The sequence below is a fragment of the Hemitrygon akajei genome, chromosome 11 (assembly GCF_048418815.1).
Source record: "Hemitrygon akajei chromosome 11, sHemAka1.3, whole genome shotgun sequence".
Lineage (NCBI taxonomy): Eukaryota > Metazoa > Chordata > Chondrichthyes > Myliobatiformes > Dasyatidae > Hemitrygon > Hemitrygon akajei.
In genome coordinates, this window is record NC_133134.1 from 172,455,756 (window position 1) to 172,476,083 (window position 20,328).

General features: G+C 43.1%; 1 protein-coding gene across 3 annotated transcripts in view; it reads left to right on the top strand.

Moving 5' to 3' along the window:
• Positions 1 to 20,328, top strand: part of rbl1 (retinoblastoma-like 1 (p107)) — a 120,282-nt gene that overhangs the window by 52,283 nt on the left and 47,671 nt on the right. For all 3 annotated transcript variants that reach the window (XM_073062282.1, XM_073062283.1, XM_073062284.1), the window contains 4 exons: positions 114 to 226; positions 1,425 to 1,528; positions 1,762 to 1,899; positions 19,596 to 19,760. In XM_073062282.1, coding sequence (XP_072918383.1) covers positions 114 to 226; positions 1,425 to 1,528; positions 1,762 to 1,899; positions 19,596 to 19,760 — 520 coding nt within the window. The remainder of the gene's footprint in view (positions 1 to 113; positions 227 to 1,424; positions 1,529 to 1,761; positions 1,900 to 19,595; positions 19,761 to 20,328) is intronic.

Here is a 20,328-nt window from a genome sequence, read left to right on the forward strand (position 1 = left end):
TGAGTTACAACAGGAGAAGACCATACAGGTTCCACTCCTGTAGGGTAAATCAGGTAAAATGTGACAATTGTACAAGTTTTGAATAATTATAAAACTTCATGTACTGATTTCAGCTCTTGTTCACGGAACCCAATTGAAGCAATATCAGCCCGAGTGAAGGAGATCGGTGACATCTTCTGCCAACATTACTCTCAATCTACGGAAAACCAGGCTGGTTCTCATATAGGTGAGAAACTCAATGAGACGTAAGCTTTCATATTCTCCCAAAGTACCGGTGTTGGAAAACAGCTGTTGAAAATCTGAAAACAGACAGTGCTAGAGGATGTGGACAGCATTTGTGAAGGGAGAAACATTTAGAAATCTGCTGATGTGAAACAGTTACCTGTTCTCTCTCTCTCCTCCCCCCCCCACCACCCAGAGCTGCCTGAATACCTCCTACGTTGGTTTACGTACTGTCCATGTGCCATTGATTGTGTAGTGGTCATTCAACTGCAGTCCACTTAATCCCTCACTTCACATTGAGCCATGGTTTCTTTCCAGTGGTTGAGTAATTGGGTTGAGGCAGGATATCTTTTTTTTTAAGTTTAGAGATACAGCACAGACAGGCCCTTCCAGCCCAGCAAGCCACCTATTTAAGCCTAGCCTAATCACAGAACAATTAACGTAGTGATCAGTGTATACAAACTTTCTTACAGGGTTAAACTGAGTTCAGATGCCCCAAGCTGTAATAAAGTCACGCTGACACTACGCTACCATGGGACAGGTGAAATGAGAGAAATTTTGTGCCCTTTTTGATCAAAGAGTAAAGCAGAGTAATTTATTTGCACTAAGCAATTTGTATGCTGTGGGGGTGCTGCTTTTAAATATTATCCTAGAAACATAAAAACCTTCCAACAGGATGCCATTTGACCTGTTTGTGCCAGTCAAAAATGTGTTGTCATTTGAAATAGAAAATACTGGGAATGCTCTGTGTCTGTCTGTCTGCGTGTCTCTAGATTTGCCCTCACCTACTGGCCTAATATTTCTGTAGACAGCTCTCAACTAGAAACCTAGAAAATTAGCAACACGAGATGATTTGCCCCATCTTGCCTACCAGGTTTCAATCCCAAGCCTAATTTGGCAATGACTCTGTTATACATGTCCAAATGCTATTATAGTGTGATTGGTGGAGGCAAAAACTCTACCAGGCAATGAATCCAACCTATATCACCGTCCAGCTAGAAACAGTTTCTCTTTTTATCCCATGTAATCCTTGTTTCTGTTTTCAAACCAGTTGGTTTCTGACCAGTTATTGTTTAGCATGTGATTATTAAAAGTAGTTTACCTCTACTGTACTATCCTGATATAACTGTCTGACATTGCCTTCAAAAAAAATGCTATGAACTTATGGGAATCCTCCTTTTTATCGGGATTGTTTGAAGCAGATTTTGCCATCAAACGGTTACGGCTTGCTGAAATCTTGTACTGGAAGATTCTGGAGACAGTGATGGTGCAGGAAAGTCGACGCAACCCTGGGAAAGACATGACAGTGAGTAACTGACAGCTTTGCATATCATGAAGGCACAGGAGCACAAATAGGCTGTTCAGTCCATTGTGTCTGCTCCATCCTTCCATCATGTCTGTTTTATTATCCTTTTCAACCCGATTCCCCTGCCTTTTCTCCATAACCTTTGACATTGACTAATCAAGAACCTATTAACCTCAGCATGACTCCATGCTGTACATTCTGTTCAGACTAACAGTTTATTTTAAATCTTCCAGGTTTTACTGGAGCAAGATATTTTCCATTCGTCGCTGATGGCATGCTGTCTTGAGATCATCCTGTCCTCCTACAATTCCCAGCGCACCTTTCCATGGATTATTGACATCCTGAACCTTAGCCCTTTTTATTTCTACAAGGCAAGTCCAAAGATTGAGCCCTTAAGAAATATAGATGAGAAGGTTCATTTGATGTTAGCATCTTGTGGGCAATTCCCTCTGCTCCTTTTTATGCACGCTTGTCAGAGCATCAATCCTAATCTCATCCCCATTTGCCTTGACATAGGTAATCACAAGATACATAATTCATATATGTGTGTGTGTGTGTATATATATATATATACACACACAATGTTATACATTATTTTTATGTGCACATGATATGCACTGCTTTGCACAGTGCCCAATTGGAGAGACTGGATGTTTGAGAAGACATAGTTCACTCAGGTTCACCAATTGAGTAGAAAAGGCAGTGACTCGCAGCAGTTTGGAGCTTCGAACAATGCCCAATCAGAGAGATCAGAATGGATTAACACCTTGAATTATGATATTGCAGCCATTAGTGAGACTTGGTTGGAGGAAGGGCAGGACTGGCAGCTCAATATCCTGGGGTTCAGTTGTGTTAGATGTCACAAGAGTGGCAAGGATTACTAGTTAGGGAAAATGTCACAGCTGTGCTCAGATAGAGGCGTTATAAGACCATAAGGTATAGAGCCATAGAACATTACAGCACAGAAACAGGCCTTTTGGCCCTTCTTGGCTGTGCCAAACCATTTTTCTGCCTAGTCCCACTGACCTGCACCTAGACTATATCCCCCCATAAACCTCTCATCCATGTACCTGTCCAAGTTTTTCTTAAATGTTAAAAGTGAGCCTGCGTTCACCACTTCAACTAGCAGCTCATTCCACACTCCAAACAGTGACCTCTTTGTCACTAGGTTTCTTCTGTTTCAAACCTTCCTCTCCCCTCTTCTCTTCCTTTAAAGTCACCAAATGTGACCACAACACGTACGACCATTCTTCAGTGGTGGAATTATCACCCAGGCAAGGGTGGACACACAAATAACTCCCCACCGTCACACCCTTTTTGCACTGCGAGAGCCGCTGATTGATTTCCCTGAATCGATCCTCCAAAACCCCCACCTTCCTGTGGGTACAACAAGCTCATCTCGTCTCCAAAACCGTGTGTGTCTCTGTATCAGCAGACCTGTTTTTTTATCTCCACATGTTGGACACCAGCTGTCCATCAACCTGCTCCACCCTCCTCTCTCTGCAGGAACTTTAACAAGCAGGCAAGTGTCCTTGTGGAAAGGTAAACAACTTTCAGAGAAACCATAACATCAATCTTTCGAGCAGTTTATGTCTCTCTCCATTGCATTGAACGCCTCCTTCTCTCTTAATACAGCTCAAACAGTGTCCAAAAGCCAGTCTCATTCTCCTGACATTTTAAAGTGATTGTCCACAGAAAATATGAACCCTAGGGGTACATAACACTAAGCAAAAAGGGGACTAGTGAGGCAGGCCAGCAAGACCTATGATAACTTTGGAGGAGTTACAAACTTCAGTGGCTGAAATGGAAGGGACTGGGCATACAACTTTTACCCGGGTACTTCACCAGTGACAGCTTTACAGGGGAGTGTCCACTGTTGGGGGGGGGGGGGGGGGGAGAACCTCACATAAAATGTCGGCTAGTTTGCCAGAAGGCATGTGGGAGACGTGAATTCAGCTGAAAGAAGGTTCTATGTTCTGATGAAGCCAAAATTGAACTTTTTGGCCATCAGACTAAACACTGTGGCATAAGCCAAACACCACACATCATCAAAAACACACCATCTCTGTCATGAAGCATTTTGGTGGCTGCATCATGCTGTGGGGTGCTTCACTGCAGCAGGTCCTGGAAGACATGTGAAGGTAGTGGGTAAAATGAACGCAGCAAAATACAGGGAAATATTGCAGGAAAACCTGATGCAGTCTGCAAGAGAGCTGCGACTTGGGAGAAGATGTGTTTTCCAGCAAGACAATGATCCCCAAGCTTAAAGCCAAAGCTACACAGGAGTGGCTTAAAAAACAACAAAGTTAATGTCCTGGAGTGGCCAAGTCAGAGTCCAGACCTCAATCCAATTGAGAATTTGTAGCTAGACTTGAAAAGGGCTGTTAACCCATGATCCTTATGCAATCTGACAGAGCTTGAGCTGTTTTGTAAAGAATGGGGAAAATTGCAGTGTCCAGATGTGCAAAGCTGATAGAGACCTATCCACACAGACTCAAGGCTGTAATTGCTGCCAAAGGTATATATCTGCCAGATACTGACTTGAAGGGGGGGGGGGTTGAATACTTATGCAATCAATAATTTTGTGTTTTATGTTTGTAATTTATTTAGGTCACTTTGTAAAGATCTGTTTTCACTTCGACACGAGTCTTTTTTTGTTGATCAAAAAAGCCAAATTAAATCCACTGTGATTCAGTGCTGTAAAACAATAAAACATGAAAACTTCCGGGGGTGGGGGGAGGTGAATACTTTTTATAGGCACTGTAACGTAAAAAGATTCGGTCCCAACACAGACCCTTGTGGAACACCAACTGTCACTGGCAGCCACCAAAAGTGGCTCCCTTTATTCCCACTCTTTGCCTTCTACCAATCAGCCACTGCTTTATTGATGCTGGAATCTTTCCTTTAATGCCATGGGTACGTAGATTGTAAAGCAACCTCGTGGCACCTTGGCCTTCTGAAAATCCAAGTAAGCAACATCAACAATTCTTCTTAGTCTATCCTGCTTGTTATTTCTTCAAGGAATTCCAACGTATTTGTCAGGCAAGATTTTCCCTTGAGGAGACCATGCTGACTGGCCTATCCTCCAAGTACCCTGAGACCTCACCCTTACTAAACAACTCCAACATCTTCCCAACCACTGAGGTCAGACTAACTGGTCTACAGTTTCTTTTGCCTCTCTCCCTTCTTGAAGAGTGGAATGACATTTGTGATTTTCCAGTCTTCTGGAACCATTCCAGAATCCAGTGACTCTTGAAAGATCATTAGTAATGCCTCCACAATCTCTTCAGCCATCTCTTTCAGATTTCTGGGGTGTAAACCATCTGGTCCAGGTGACTTATCTACTTTTAGACTTTTCAGTTTCCCAAGTATGTTCTCTAGTAATGGTCACTTCTTAACCCCTGAAGTTCCACCATACTGCTAGTGTCTTCCACAGTGAAGACTGATACAATATACTTACTCAGTTCGTCTGCCATTTCCTTGTCCATCTTTACTACCTCTCCAGCATCGTTTTCCAGTGGTTTGATATCCACACTTGCCTCTCTTTTACACTTTATATGTCTGAAGAAACTTGGTATCCTCTGTAATATTATTGTCTTGCCTACTTTTGTATTCCATCTTTAATGAATTTTTAGTTGCTTTTTGTTGGTCTTTAAAAGCTTTCCAATCCTCTAACTTATCACTAATCTTTGCTCTATATATCCTTTTTAGGCTTTTATGTTGGCTTTGACTTCTCTTGTTAGCCACTGTTGTGTCATCTTTCTTATAGAAGACTTCTTCCTCTTTGCGATATATCCATCCCGTGCCTTCCGAATTGCTTCCAGAAATTCCAGCATTGCTTCTCTGCCATCATCCCTGCCAGTGTTCTTTTCCAATCAATTCTGGCCTACTCCTCTCTCATGCCTCTGTAATTTCCTTTGCTCCATTGTAATGTTGATACATCTGACTTTAGCTTTACCTTCTCAAAATTCAGAGTGAATTCGATCATATTATAATCACCTGCCCTAAGAGTCCTTTTACCTTAAGCTCTCTAATCAATTCTGGTTCATTGCACAGCACCCAATCCAGAATAGCTGATCCCCTAGTGGGAGCTACTCTCAAATGTCATCTGGTAGAAATGGCATTTTAAAAACTCCCCCTCCAGGAATCCAGCACCAACCTGATTTTCCCAATCTACCTGCATTTTGGAAATCCCCCGTGACTATTGTAACATTGCCCTTTTTAGCATGTATTTTCTATCTTCAATTATAAATTGTAGACCACATGCTTACTGCTGTTTGAGAGTCTGCATATAACTCCCATCAAGATCTTTTTACTGTGGAAGTTCCTTGGCTCTATCCAGAATGTTTCAACACCTTACAACCCAATGTCATCTCTTTCTAAAGATTTAGTTTCATTTTTTTACCAACAGAACCATTCCCTCTCCCTCTGCCTTCCTGCCTCTCCTTTCGATACAATAGTTCTCCTTGGACATTAACTCCCTGCTGTAATCTTTCAGCTGTGAATCAGTGGTGCCTACAACATCATACTTGCCAATCTGTAACTGTGCTATAAGTTCATTGACCTTATTCTGTATACTGCGTGGATTCAAATATAACACCTTTAGTCATGCATTCAGCCTTTTTGATTTTGTCCACCTTTCACATTGCAACTCATCTTATTGACTGCAATTTTGCCCTATCATCAGCCTCTCCTTGCTAGGAATCTCGCTACACATTGCCTCTATTTGTAAGCCAACTACCTCATCTTCAGCACTATCACTCCAGTTCCCATCCCCCTGCCAAATTAGTTTAAACCCACCCAAACAATTTTCCCTTGAGTAAATCATGCTGATTTTATCATGTGCCTCCAAGTACCCTAAGACCTCATCCTTAATAGTCGACTGCAGTGTCTTCCCAATCACTGAGGTCAGACTAACTGGCCTATAGTTTCCTTCTGCCTCTCTCCTTTAAAGAGTAGAGTGATATTTGCAATTTTCCAGTCACCCAGAACCATTTCAGAATCTAGTGATTCTTGAAAGATCAAGAATCAAGTTATGGATGGAACTGAGAAATAAGAGAGGCATGACTACATTAGTGGGGCTATATTACAGACTATCCAACAGTCCACAGGATTTAGAGGAACAAATTTCCAGAGAGATTGCCAACGGTTGTGAGAAATATAAGGCTGTTATAGTAGGTGATTTTTAACTTTCCACATATTGACTGGGACTCCCTTGCTGTAAAAAGACTGATTGGGGTAGAATTTGTCAAATGTGTTCAGGAAAGTTTCCTTAATCAATATGTAGAAGTCCCAACAAGAGAGTGCGTGATACTTGATCTGCTATTAGAGAATGAGACAGGGCAAGTGACAGAAGTTTGTGAAGGAGAACACTTTGTATCCAGTGACCACAATACCATTAGTTTCAATGTAAGTATGCAAAAAGGTAGGTCTGTTACCTGGGTTGAGATTCTAAATTGGAGAAAGGCCAATTTTGATGGTGTCAGAAAGAATCTGGAAGTGTGAATTGGGACAGGCTGTTTTTCTGGCAAAAGTGTACTTAGTAAGTGGGAGGCCTTCAAAAGTGAAATTTTGAGAACACAAAGCTTGTATATGCCTATCAGATTAAACCCTAATGATTGGCTTTTAAGAGATATTGAAGTCCTGGTTAAGAAAAAAACGGGTGGTGTATAGCAGGTATAGGCAGGTAGGAACAAATGAGGTGCTTATGGAGTATAAGAAATGCAAGAGAACACTTAGGAGAGAAATCAAGAAGGCTAAAACAAAGCATGAGAGATAAACAATTGCAAGGGACAATTAGTCCTCTGGAAGATCAAAATGCATGGAGCCAAAAGTGACGGGGAAGATCTTAAATAAATTTTTTACATCTGTATTTACTCGGGAGACAGACAGAGTCTACAGAAGTGATGCAAAGCGGTATCAATTTCTTGGACCCTATACCAATTATAGAGGAGGTGTTTGCTATCTTGACCATCAGACTTGGAGCAGAATTAGGCCATGTGGCCAATCAAGTCTGCTCACTATTCCATCATGGCTGATCCTTTTGGTTTCTCCTTCTGAACCCCATTTCCTGGCCTTCACCCTGTAACCTTTGATGCCGTGTTCAATCAAGAACCTGTCAATCTCTGCCTTAATTACTCCCAATGACCTGGCTTCTACAGCTGCATGTGGCAACAAATTCCACAAATTCACTACCCCCAGCTAAAGAAATTTCTCCGCATCTCTGTTTTGAATGGATGCCCCTCTATCTTTTGCAGCCATGTATTTTCTGCTGTATTCATTTAATGATGTGCTGATCCTTACTTAAGGCCTGTGACTAGAGGAGTGCCACAGGAATCAGTGCTGGGTCCTTTGTTTGTCATCTATATCAATGATCTGGGTGATGATGTGGTTAACTGGATCAGCAATTTTGCAGTTGACACCAAGATTGGAGGTGTAGTGGACAGCGGGGAAGCCTATCATGGCTTGCCAAAGGATCTGCATCAGCTGGAAAAGTGGGTTGAAAAATGGCAGATGGAATTCCATGCTGACAAGTACGAGGTGCTACTCTTCAGTAGGACCGATCAGGATCAGTCTTACACAGTAAACTCTAGGGCACTGACGAGTCTGGTAAGCAAAGTAATCTGGGAATATAGGTTCATAATTAATCGAAAATGGCATCACAGGTAAATAGGTTAGGAAAGAAAGCTTTTTGAGTACAGAAGATGGGATGGTAGTTGAAGTTGTATAAGACTTCGGTAAGGCCTAATTTGAAGTATTGTGTGCAGTTTTGGTCACCTACCTACAGGAAAGGTGTAAACAATTTTGAAAGAGTACCGAGTACATTTGCAAGGATGTTGCTGAGTCTGGAGGACCTGAGTTGTAAGGAAAGACTGAATAGGTTAGGAGTTGTGTGCTGAGGCAGCAGGCTGAGGGTAGCAGACACTAACAGAATCAACAAACTCATTTGTAAGGCCAGTGATGTTGTGGGGGTGGAACTGGACTCTCTGACGGTGGTGTCTGAAAAGAGGATGCTGTCCAAGTTGCATGCCATCTTGGACAATGACTCCCATCCACTCCATAATGTACTGGTTAGGCACAGGAGTACATTCAGCCAGAGACTCATTCCACCGAGATGCAACACCTAGCGTCATAGGAAGTTATTCCTGCCTGTGGCCATCAAATTTTATAACTCCTTCCTCGGAGTGTCAGACACCCTGAGCCAATAGGCTGGTCCTGGACTTGTTTCCACTTGGCATAATTTACCTATTATTATTTAATTATTTATGGTTTTATATTGCTATATTTCTGCACTATTCTTGGTTGGTGCGACTGTAACGAAACCCAATTTCCCTTGGGATCAATAAAGTATGTCTGTCTGTCTGTATTCCTTGGAACATAGAAGAGTGAGAAAGTTTCATTAGAGGTACACAAAATTGTGAGGGGTATAGATAGGGTAAATTCAAGCAGGCTTTTTCCACTGAGGTTGGGTGAGACTACAACCAGAGAACATGGATTAAGGATGAAAGATTAAAAGTTTAAAGGGAACATGAGGGGAAATTTCTTCACTCGAGAGGATCATGAGAGTGTAGAACAAGCTGCCAAGTGATGCAAGCAAGCAAGATTTCAACGTTTAAGAGAAGTTTGGATAGATACATGGATGTTAGGGGCAATGGAGGGTTATGGTTCCAGTGCAGCTCGATGGGAATAGGCAGTTTAAATGTGGCTCAGATGGTTAGGGAAAGAAAGAAGATGGCAGCAGTGATAGGGGACTCTATAGATAAGAGGGTCAGACAGGCAATTCTGTGGACGCAGGAAAAAAACATGGATGGTAGTTTGCCTCCCAGGTGCCAGGGTCCAGAATGTTTCTGACCATGTCCACAATATCCTGAAGTGAGAAGGAGAACAGCCAGAGGTCGTGGTACATATTGGTACCACCGACATAGTTAGGAAAAGAGAGGAGGTCCTGAAAAGGGGGGGAGTTGAGAAGCAGGACCAAGTCATCTGGGGTTACTGCCTGTGCCACATGACAGTGAGTATAGGAATAGAATGAGGTGGATGATAAATGTGTGGCTGAGGGACTGGAGCAGGAAGCAGGGATTCAGATTTCTGAGTCATTGTGACCTCTTTTGGGGCAGGCATGACCTGTACAAAAAGAACGTGTTGCACTTGAATCACAGGGGGACAGATATCCTGGTGGGGAGGTTTGCAAAGGTTATTGGGGAGAGTTTAAACTAAAATTGCTTGTTGGGGTGGGAACCAAACTGAAGAGACTTTTGGATCACAACTGGAGAAAGTTTGCGAGAGGGAGGATAGGCAGGTGATGAGAAGGGAAACGATCAGACCGATGGTTTGAGATGTGTATATTTTAATACAAGGAGTATTATGAACAAATCGGATGAGCTTAGAGCGTGGATCAGTACTTGGACCGGATGAGATGTACCCCAGGCTACTGTGGGAAGCGAGGGAGGAGATTGCTGAGCCTCTGGCAATGATCTTTGCATCATCAATGGGGATAGGAGAGGTTCCGGAGGGTTAGAGGTTTGCAGGTGTTGTTCCCTTGTTCAAGAAAGAGAGTAGCGAAATGGTCATATTCTGCATGGAGGTCGGTGACCATTGGTGTGCCTCAGGGATCTGTTCTGGGAACCGTACTCTTCATGATTTTTAAAAGACCTGGATAAGAAAATGGAGGGGTGGGTTAGTAAATTTGCTAATGACACAAGGTTGGGCTGTTGTGGATAGTGTGGAGGGCTGTCAGAGGTAACAGCGGGACATCAGTAGGATGCAAAACTGGGTTGAGAAGTGGCAGATGGAGTTCAACCCAGATAAGTGTGAGGTGCTTCACTTTGGTAGGTCAAATATGATGGCAGAATATAGTATTAATGATAAGACTCTTGGCAGTGTGGAGGATCAGAGGAATTTTGGGGTCCAAGTCCGTAGGACACTCAAAGCTGCTGCGCAGGTTGACTCCATAGTTAAGAAGGCATATGGTGCATTGGCCTTCAATCGTGAGATTGAGTTTAGGAACCAAGAGGTAATGTTGCAGCTATATAGGACTCTGGTCAGAACCCATTTGGAGTACTGTGCTCAGTTCTGGTCGCCTCACTGTAGGAAGGATGTGGAAACCATAGAAAGGGTGCAGAGGAGATTTACAAGAATGTTGTCTGGATTGGGGAGCATGCCTAGTGAGAATAGGTTGAGTGAACTTGGCCTTTTCTCCTTGGCGTGGCGAAGGATTAGAGGTGATCTGATGGAGGTTTAAAAGATGATGAGAGGCATTGCTTGTGTGGCTAGTCAGAGGCTTTTTCACAGGGCTGAAATGGCTAACATTGAGAGGATACAGTTTTAAGGTGCTTGGTAGTAGGTACAGAGGAGATGTCGGGGTAAATTTTTTACGCAGGGAGATTACGCAAGGAATTGGCTGCCGTGACGGTTGAGGCGAATACGATTGGGTCTTTTAAGGGACTCCTGGACAGGTACATAGAGCTCAGAAAAATAGAGGGCTATGGATAACCCTAGGTAATTTCTACGGTTAAGACAAGTTCAGCACAATTTTCTTGGCCGAAGGGCCTGTATTGTGCTGTAGGTTTTCTATGTTTCTAAATGGCTTGGCATGGGCTGCATGGCCTGTTTCTGTGCTGTATTTTTCTGACTCTGGCAAAATGTGTCATCTCATTCTTTTGTAACTGGCTGATTACTTAGACTGGGTTTTGATTGTAATCTAACTCCCCAGTTCTTTATGGTGAGCCAGGAGTGTAAACAGAGATGGATGAATTCGAGTGTTGTGAATTGAGCCTGCTGCTGCAGTTTTCTCTGTCTCCAGATGTGAGAAGCAACAGCAAGGGTGGTTATTACACCCATCCACCGAGAGAGCCGCTGCTTTTATCACTTTAGTCATCTCTAGTTTTGCAATAAAGTATTAATTTCACTGTCAGCACTACAATTGCAAACTTGGTTTAATTAGTTTACTGGAGAAGGTTTGATTTATCGGTTATTGAAGTAGGATCTTGTGTGTTATCAATCAGGTAACTCTACCACTATGTTACATTCCCAACAATGAATTGAGGCAGCAAATTGCAACCAAGTGTTCAGAAGCAGGCGTAAGTCACCAGCATACATTGTGAAATTTTATTGACTTTTTGGCAGCAGTACAATGCAATATATAGTCATAGAAAAAATTACTTACAGTTAGTATATATTAAATAGTTGAATTAAATAAGTGGTGCAAAAATATATTAGTGAGGTAGGGCTAATGGGTTCATACTCCTTTCAGAAATCGGATGGCAGAGGGAAAGAAACTTTCTGAATTGTTGAGTATGTGTCTTCAGGCTTCGATACCTCCTCCTTGATGGTAACAATGAGAACAGGATGTGACCTGGGTGATGGGGGTCCTTAATGATGGAGCTACCTAAATTTACAAATTTGCAGCTTACTTCTATCTGGTACAGTAGTCCATCCATGCCATATAGTGATAGAACCATTTAAATGCTGTCCATATTACATCTGTAGAAATATGCATGTGTCTTTAAATGGTATTGGACAACTCAACCCTTGGAAGTTTCTTGTGTCTTTAAAATTGCCACCTGGTCTAAAATAACTTGATGCAAAATTAACCAGTTTAAAGCAACTACTTTTGTGAGCTGCAATGCCACAGACTAATTTTTAACATCAAAATAGACAAACTTCGGTTGTTTTCTCTGGAGCAGCGGAGGCCGAGGGAGATCTGATAGTGATTTATGATTCATTATCATCATTATGTGCTGTTTCGTATAATGCTGGCAATCATGTGTGTGGTCTGAAAGGTGCTAAATAGAATTATTCTTCAGCACTTTCAGCAAGCTATTGACATAGCACTTAAGGGACCAGTAAGCAAACTTTTGGAAAGATGGCTGCTGCACAGACCAAATAGCTACCTTAAGAATGATCATAAAACAGTCAATCAAATGGAATACTTCTCTCTATGTCAATTTCATCAACTACAAGAGTGGCTTTGATTACTTAGACAGAAACGCCCTACGGAAACTTATGAAACATTGTGGATTACTGCAGAAATGTATCTATATCATTTGGAAGTCCTACAACAAGATATCATGCAAAGTCATACATGTAGGAAAACGGTCAGACAACTTCAATGTCAACACTTGGGTGAAGCAGGGCCCTTTGATGGCTCCTTTCCTGTTCCTGTTGGCAGTGCACTGGACAATGAAACAGACAAGTGAAAAACAAAATGTAATCCAGCGGATTTTGTGGCGGCAACCTGATGGCCTAGAGTTTGCAGGTGACATCACCCTGCACTGCAAGGCATCGCTCTTCAAGTAGTGATTCCTTAGGGAGGTGGCGCACATCATTTAAGGATCCCCACCACCCAAGACGTGCCCTGTTCCATCGGGAAGGAGGTACAGAAGCCTTAAGGCATGCACTCAGTGATTCAGGCACAGCTTCTTCCCCTGTGCCATCCATTTTCTGAATGAGCATTGAACCCATGAACACGACCTCACTGCTTTTTTTAATTTGTTTTTTTTCTGCACTCAATTTTCATAGACATACATACTTATGTAGTTCAGTTTGTTTTCTCTATTACTGTAATTCAGTTCCTTTTCTCTATATTTATTTATCATGTATTTCATTGTACTGCTGCCCTAAAGTTAACAAATTTCACAACATTGCCGGTTAATTCTGATTCTGTCTAGCTCTAACCAGCAGATGCAGGAGAAATCAGCACTCTTGAACAATAACTCCACCATACTGGGTCTAAGACTAAATGTTGATAAAAGTGATGAAGATAGACTGCACCAGCAATAGACCCACAGTGATGAGAGATACAACCCTGAAGGAGGTGACTTCCTTGTCTATCTTGGAAACATTGTAAGTATATGTGGTGGAATGGTTGAGAATGTCAAAGCCAGGATCAACAAGGCCAGAGTAGTTTTCAAAATCTTTAAATATGTGTGGACGTCCAGAGTCAGATTAAAGTAAACCAAGATCAGAATCTTCCAACTCAAATGTTAAAACAGTGCTCCTATATGGCTTTGAAACCTGGAGAAAACATGCTTTCATCGATCAGTACTTGAGAAGGATCCTAAACCTCAGTGGACTGACAAAGTAACCAACCAGACATGGTGGGGAAAACACTAACCAGGAATCTATAGAGATACAAATACGCAAACAGAGACGGAGGTGAATTGGCCACACTTTCAGGAAGCCGACTGACATCACCGGGCAGGTGTGAAAATGGAATACCTGTGGAAAAAGGGATGTCCTAAGAACACATGGAAGAGAGATGTTGCCAAAATTACACAATAGGAACATTCCTTGTCCACCCTCGGAACTGGCTCAGAACAGAGGATGATGGAGACAGGAGGTCATCGATGGCCTGTGCTCCACTGGGAGCTAAGGGCTGAAGAAGGAAAAGATTCCCCTCTCTGTGTTCCCTTTCCACTCAGTCCATAATAGAGACCATATCAGAATCTGGTTTATCACCACTCGCGTATGTCATGAAAGTTTTTTATGGCAGTGATTATATAAAATTACTATGGTACTGTATATAGCTTGTATATAGCTAGGGTGCCTAAGACTTCTACACAGTACTGTACATCAATGAATGAAGTCTTTTACAGCCATGCATTTTCTGCTGCGTTCATTTAACGATGTGCTGTTCCTTACTTAGTTTAGTAATACAGCTCTTCTTCTGCTTTGAGACTCCAGAAGAAACTGTCAGAATGGCGAACATAAAATACCTCACTGGAACAGGAGGAGTTTATAGATGTGGGGAAGTGGAAGGCTTATGTGGCAGTGAAAGATTAATCATTTTAATCAAAGGCTCCCAGGAATGCAATTACAATTGTTATTTATCCACTGATCAAAGGAAATCAGTCTCAGTTTATCACGTGGATGACAGCGAGTTAGACCAATGGGAAGAGTTCAAAAAGAAGACAGCTTTATAGAGCAGGCAACAAGGTAGAGGTAGACAGAGTATGAGGACTTTGGCAATAATGGGTCAAGGGTGAGGTAGGTTGCCTGTGTATAATAGAAACAGGAAGTATGTCTATGAGGCCGGTGTTCTGTGCTGGGTGTCAGATGTGGGAAGTCCGGGAGACTCCCAGCCTCCCAGAAGGCCACATCTGCGCCAGGTTCGTTGAGCCGCAGCACCTTAGGGACTGTGTTAGGGAACTGGAGCTGCAGCTTGATGACCTTTGTCTGGTCAGGGAAAGTGGGGAGGTGATAAAGAGGAGCTATAGGTATGTAGTCACACTGGGGCCTCGAGAGACAGATAAGTGGGTAACAGTCAAGAGAGGGAAAGGCAAAGGTCAGATACTAGAGAGTATCCCTGTGGCTGTAACCCTTAACAATAAGTACTCCTGTTCGAGTACTGTTGGGGGAGACTGCTTACCTGGGGGAAGCAACAGTGGCTGCACCTCTGGCACAGAGTCTGGCCCTGTGGCTCAAAAGGGTAGGGAAAGGAAGAAGGCAGCAGTGATAGGGGACTCTATAGTTAGGGGGTCAGATAGGCCATTCTGTGGACACTGGAAAGAAACACGGATGGTTGTTTGCCCCCCAGGTGCCAGGGTCTGGGATGTTTCTGATTGCATCCACGATATCCTGAAGGGGGAAGGAGAACAGCCAGAGATGGTGGTACATATTGGTACCAGCAACATGGGTAGGAAAAGGGAGGAGATCCTGAAAACAGACTACAGGGAGTTAGGAAGGAAGTTGAGAAGCAGGACCTCAAAAGTAGTAATCTTGGGATTACTGCCTGTGCCATGTGACAGTGAGAATAGGAATAGAATGAGCTAGATGATAAATGTGTGGCTGAGGGATTGGAGCAAGGGACATTGGATCATTGGGACCTCTTTTGGGGCAGGCATGACCTGTACAAAAAGGACAGGTTGCACTTGAATACAAGGGGGACTGATATCCTGGCAGGGAGGTTTGCGAAGGCTGTTGGGGAGAGTTTAAGCCAGAACTGCTTGGGGGGGGGTGGGAACCGAACTGAAGAGATGGAGGAAGAGGGTGTTGGCTCACAAATAGAGAAAGCTTGGAGACAGTGCGAGAGGGAGGATAGGCAGGTCATAGAGAAAAGATGTGTTCAGGCCAATGGTTTGAGATGTATCTATTTTAATGCAAGAAGCATCATGAACAAAGCAGATGAGCTTAGAGCGTGGATCAGTACTTGGAGCTAAGATGTTGTGGCCGTTGAGACTTGGATGGCTCAGAGGCAGGAATGGTTACATTAGAGTGCCATGCTTTAGATGTTTCAGAAAGGACAGAAAGGGAGGCAAAAGAGATGGGGGCGTGACACTGTTCATCAGAGATAGCGTCAAGGCTGCAGAAATGGAGGAAGTCATGGAAGGATTGTTTTCTGAGTCTCTGTGGGTGGAAGTTAGAAACAGGAAGAGGTTAATAACTACTTGGTGCTTTTTTATAGACCACCCAATAGTAACAGGGACATGAAGGAGCAAATAAGGAGACAGATTCTGGAAAGGTGTAGTAATAACAGGGTTGTTGTGGTGGGAGATTTTAATTTCCCAAATACTGATTAGTGAGGGCTTTAAATGGGGTGGAGTTTGTTAGTTGTGTTCAGGAAGGTTTCCTGACACAATATGCAGATAAGCCTCCAAGAGGAGAGGCTGTACTTGATCTGGTATTGGGAAATGAACCTGGTCAGGTGTCAGGTCTCTCAGTGGGATAGTGATCACAATTCTATCTCCTTTACCGTAGCATTGCAGAGGGATAGGAACAGACAAGTGAGGAAAGCTTTTAATTGGAGTAAGGGGAAATATGAGGCTATCGGGCAGAAACTTGGAAGCATAAATTGGGAACAGATGTTCTCGGAAATATACGGCAGAAATGTGGCAAATGTTGAGGGGATATTTGCGTGGCGCTCTGCATAGGTACATTCCAGTGAGACGGTATATTTGGTAGGATACAGGACCGTGGTGTAAAAAGGCCGTTGTAAATCTAGGCAAGAAGGAAAGAAAAGCTTATGAAAGGTTTAAAAAAAAAACTAGGTAATGATAGAGATCTTGAAGATTATAAGGCTTGCAGGAAGGAGCTTAAGAATGAAATTAGGAGAGCCAGAGAAAGGTCCTGGTGGACAGGATTAAGGAAAACCCCAAGGCATTCAACAAGTATGTGAAGAGCAAGAGGATAAGACGAGAGAATAGGACCAATCAAGTGTGACAGTGGAAAAGTGTGTTTGGAGCTGGAGGAGATGGCAGAGATTATTAATGATTACTGTGCTTCAGTATTTACTATGGAAAAGGATCGTGGTGATTGTAGGGATGACTTACAGTGGATTGAAAAGCTTGAGCATATAGACATTAGGAAAGAGGAAGTGCTGGAGCTGTTGGAAAGCATCAACCATAGAACATTACAGCACAGAAACAGGCCTTTTGGTCCTTCTTGGCTGTGCCGAACCATTTATCAAGTTGGATAAGTCTCTGGGGCCAAATGAGATGTACCCCAGGCTACTGTGGGAGGCGAGAGAGGAGATTGCTGACTGTCTGACAATGATCTTTGCATCATCAATGGGGACGGGAGAAGCTCCAGAGAATTGTTGGGTTGCAGATATTGTTCACTTAATCAAGGAAGGGAGTGGAGATAGCCCAGGAAATTATAGACCAGTGAGTCTTACTTCAGTGGTGGTAAGTTGGTGGAGAAGATCTTGAGAGGCAAGATTTATGAACATTTGGAGAGGCATGATATGATTAGGAATAGTCAGCATGGCTTTGGCAAAGGCAGGTCGTGCCTTACAACCCTGATGGAATTTTTTTGAGGATGTGATTAAAGACTTTGATGAAGGTAGAGCAGTAGATGTAGTGTAAATGGATTTCAGCAAGGCATTTGATAAGGTACCCCATGCAAGGCTTATTGAGAAAGTAGGGAGGCATGGGATCTAAGAGGACCTTGCTTTGTGGATCCAGGATGGACTTGTCCACAGAATGCAAAGAGTGGTTGTAAACGGGTCATATCCTGCATGGAGGTCGGTGACTTGTGGTGTGCCTCAGTGATCTGTTCTGGGACCACTTCTCTTTGTGATTTTTATATATGACCTGGATAAGGAGGTGGAGGTATGGGTTAGTAAATTTGCTGATGACACAAGGGTTGGGGGTCTTGTGGATAGTTTGGAGAGCTGTCAGAGGTTACAGCGTGACATCAATAGGATGCAAAACTGGGCTGAGAAGTGGCAGATGGGGTTCAGCCCAGATAAGTGTGAAGTGGTTCATTTTGGTAGGTCAAATATGATGGCAGAATATAGTATTAATGGTAAGACTCTTGGCAGTGTGGAGGATCAGAGGGATCTTGGGGTCCAAGTCCATAGGACACTTAAAGCTGCTGCACAATTTGACTCTGGGGTTAAGGTAAACTGCACTGGCCTTCATTATCGTGAGATTGAGGTTAGGAGCGGAGAGGTAATGCTGCAGCTATATAGGACTCTGGTCAGACCCCACTTGGAGTACCGTGCTCAATTCTGGTTGCCTCACTACAGGAAGAATGTGGAAGCCATAGAAAGGGTGCAGAGGAGATTTACAAGGATGTTGCCTGGATTGGGGAGCATACCTTATGAGAATAAGTTGAATGAACTCGGCCTTTTCTCCTTGGAGAACAACGGAGAATGAGAGGTGACCTGATAGAGGTGTATAAGATGACGAGAGGCATTGATCGTGTGAATAGTTAGAGGCTTTTTCCCCAGGGCTGAAGTGGCTAGCACAAGAGGGCACAGCATTGTGGGCTGAAGGGTCTGTATTGTGCTGTAGGTTTTCTGTGTTTCTAATTTTGCTAATTAAGTCCTGTGCTTTGATGGTACAATTTTATCACAGTATTTTTGTTTTGGACGTTATGATACTTTAAATATTTTCAGTTTGAGAATCATTGTTCTATTGCTTGTAGAATTTGAGCTTGTTGCATCTTTTTAATCTGATTTATTAATAACTCAGTGGGATTTTTGATTTATTTAGCTAGCTCCACAAACTTGCACTTAAAACCAGTGAGTTTTTGCATTCAAGGCCTAGTATCTCCAGCATGGCTTGAGATTAATTTTTACTGTGATTTGAAGAACCTGTCCCTCCAGTCTGGCCTGGGAAAATAGGATTAATCTCTTTCTTTGCCTAACCTCCCCTAGTGGCTTGGAGTTAGGCTGACCCTCAGTAATGACACCAGAATTAAATAATAGGTAAACTTTAATTTAATAATTGGGAATTTATTCTAGTGATGTTAAAAAGAATTGGCACCAAAGCCTTTGAGGTGATGTAGTGTGCTATCAGATTTAAATTGGCAGCTGAGCTTCAATGGTTTGTACTCTGTGCTGGGCCAGAGACAATATCATCAGTACTAGTACTGAGGCACTTGTGAATGCTATGGAGACATCGTCAACCAACAGAGCTAAATAGATTATTCAGTCGTTACTTTGTTGATTTTTGTGGGACTTTGCTGTGCAAATTGACTGCTGTGTTCTGTGCATGGTAACTACACTTGAGGGTTAGCTTTATTTGTACATCAAAACGCACAATGAAATATGTTTTTTGTGTCAAATCAGATCAGTGAGGATTGTGCTGGGAGCAGCCCACAAGTGTCATCATGCTTCAGGCACCAACATAGCATGCCCACAACTAACCCATTCGTCTTTTGGAATGTGGGTGGAAACTGGAACACCCGGAGGAAATTCACGCAGTCAATCACAGGGAGAGCGTACAAACTCCATAGCAACAACAATGGGAATTGAATCCCAGTGGCTGTGCACTAACTGCTACACTGCCGTGTTGTCCGCATTCTTAACTGGACAAGAGGCATACCATGTAAATACAAGGAAATCTGCAGATGCTGGAAATTCAAGCAACACACACAAAATGCTGGTGGAATGCAGCAGGCCAGACAGCATATATAGGGAGAAGCGCTATCGACGTTTCGGGCCAAAACCCTTCATCAGCACTAACAGTTAGTCCTGACGAAGGGTCTCGGCCCAAAACGTCAACAGCACTTCTCCCTATAGATGCTGCCTGGCCTGCTGCGTTCCAAGAGGCATACTATGATAGGTTCATTTGAGCTAATGTCCAACTGAAAAACTAACATTGATGATACTCTTCATTAGGTGATAGAAGTGTTGATTCGGGCAGAAGAGGGTCTCTCCCGTGATATGGTGAAACACCTTAACAACATCGAAGAGCAGATTTTGGAAAGTCGAGCTTGGGTCCACGATTCAGCCCTTTGGAAGGCTTTGCATGGAGCACACAGCCAGGTTCCGACATGTGAAGAGGTGCGTGTATTCCTTTCAGTAGCCTATCCCTGCTGGGTTATAGTAGTATTATATCCAATCCCCTACACAAAGTGTTTCAAGAGGGTTAAAAAGTGAAATTCCCTTTCATTCATAGGTAGCCTGGTAAATTTTCCACTTACTTCTTCACTGAGTTAAAATGATTGCGGTTCTTTGGGTTGCTGTGTTGGACCCTCAACATAAAAGCCCCTCAGGGCTGTGTACTAAGTCCCCTCCTTCACTCCCTGTATACCCATGACTCTGTCACCACCCACAGCTGCAATCTGCTACTTAAATTTGCCAACAACACTACATTGATTGGCCTTATCTCAAGCAATAACGAGGTGGCCTACAGGGGGAAAAGTCATCTCTCTGACACGGTGGTGTCAAGGAAACAACCTCTCCCTCAATGTTGCAAAAACAAAGGAGCTGGTTGTGGATTACAGGAGGAATTGAGATAGGTTAACCCCCTATTGACAACAATGGATCTGGGGTTGAGACGGTAAACAGCTTTAAGTTCCTTGGCATCCACATCACTGAGGACCTCATGTGGTCTGTACACACCAGCTGT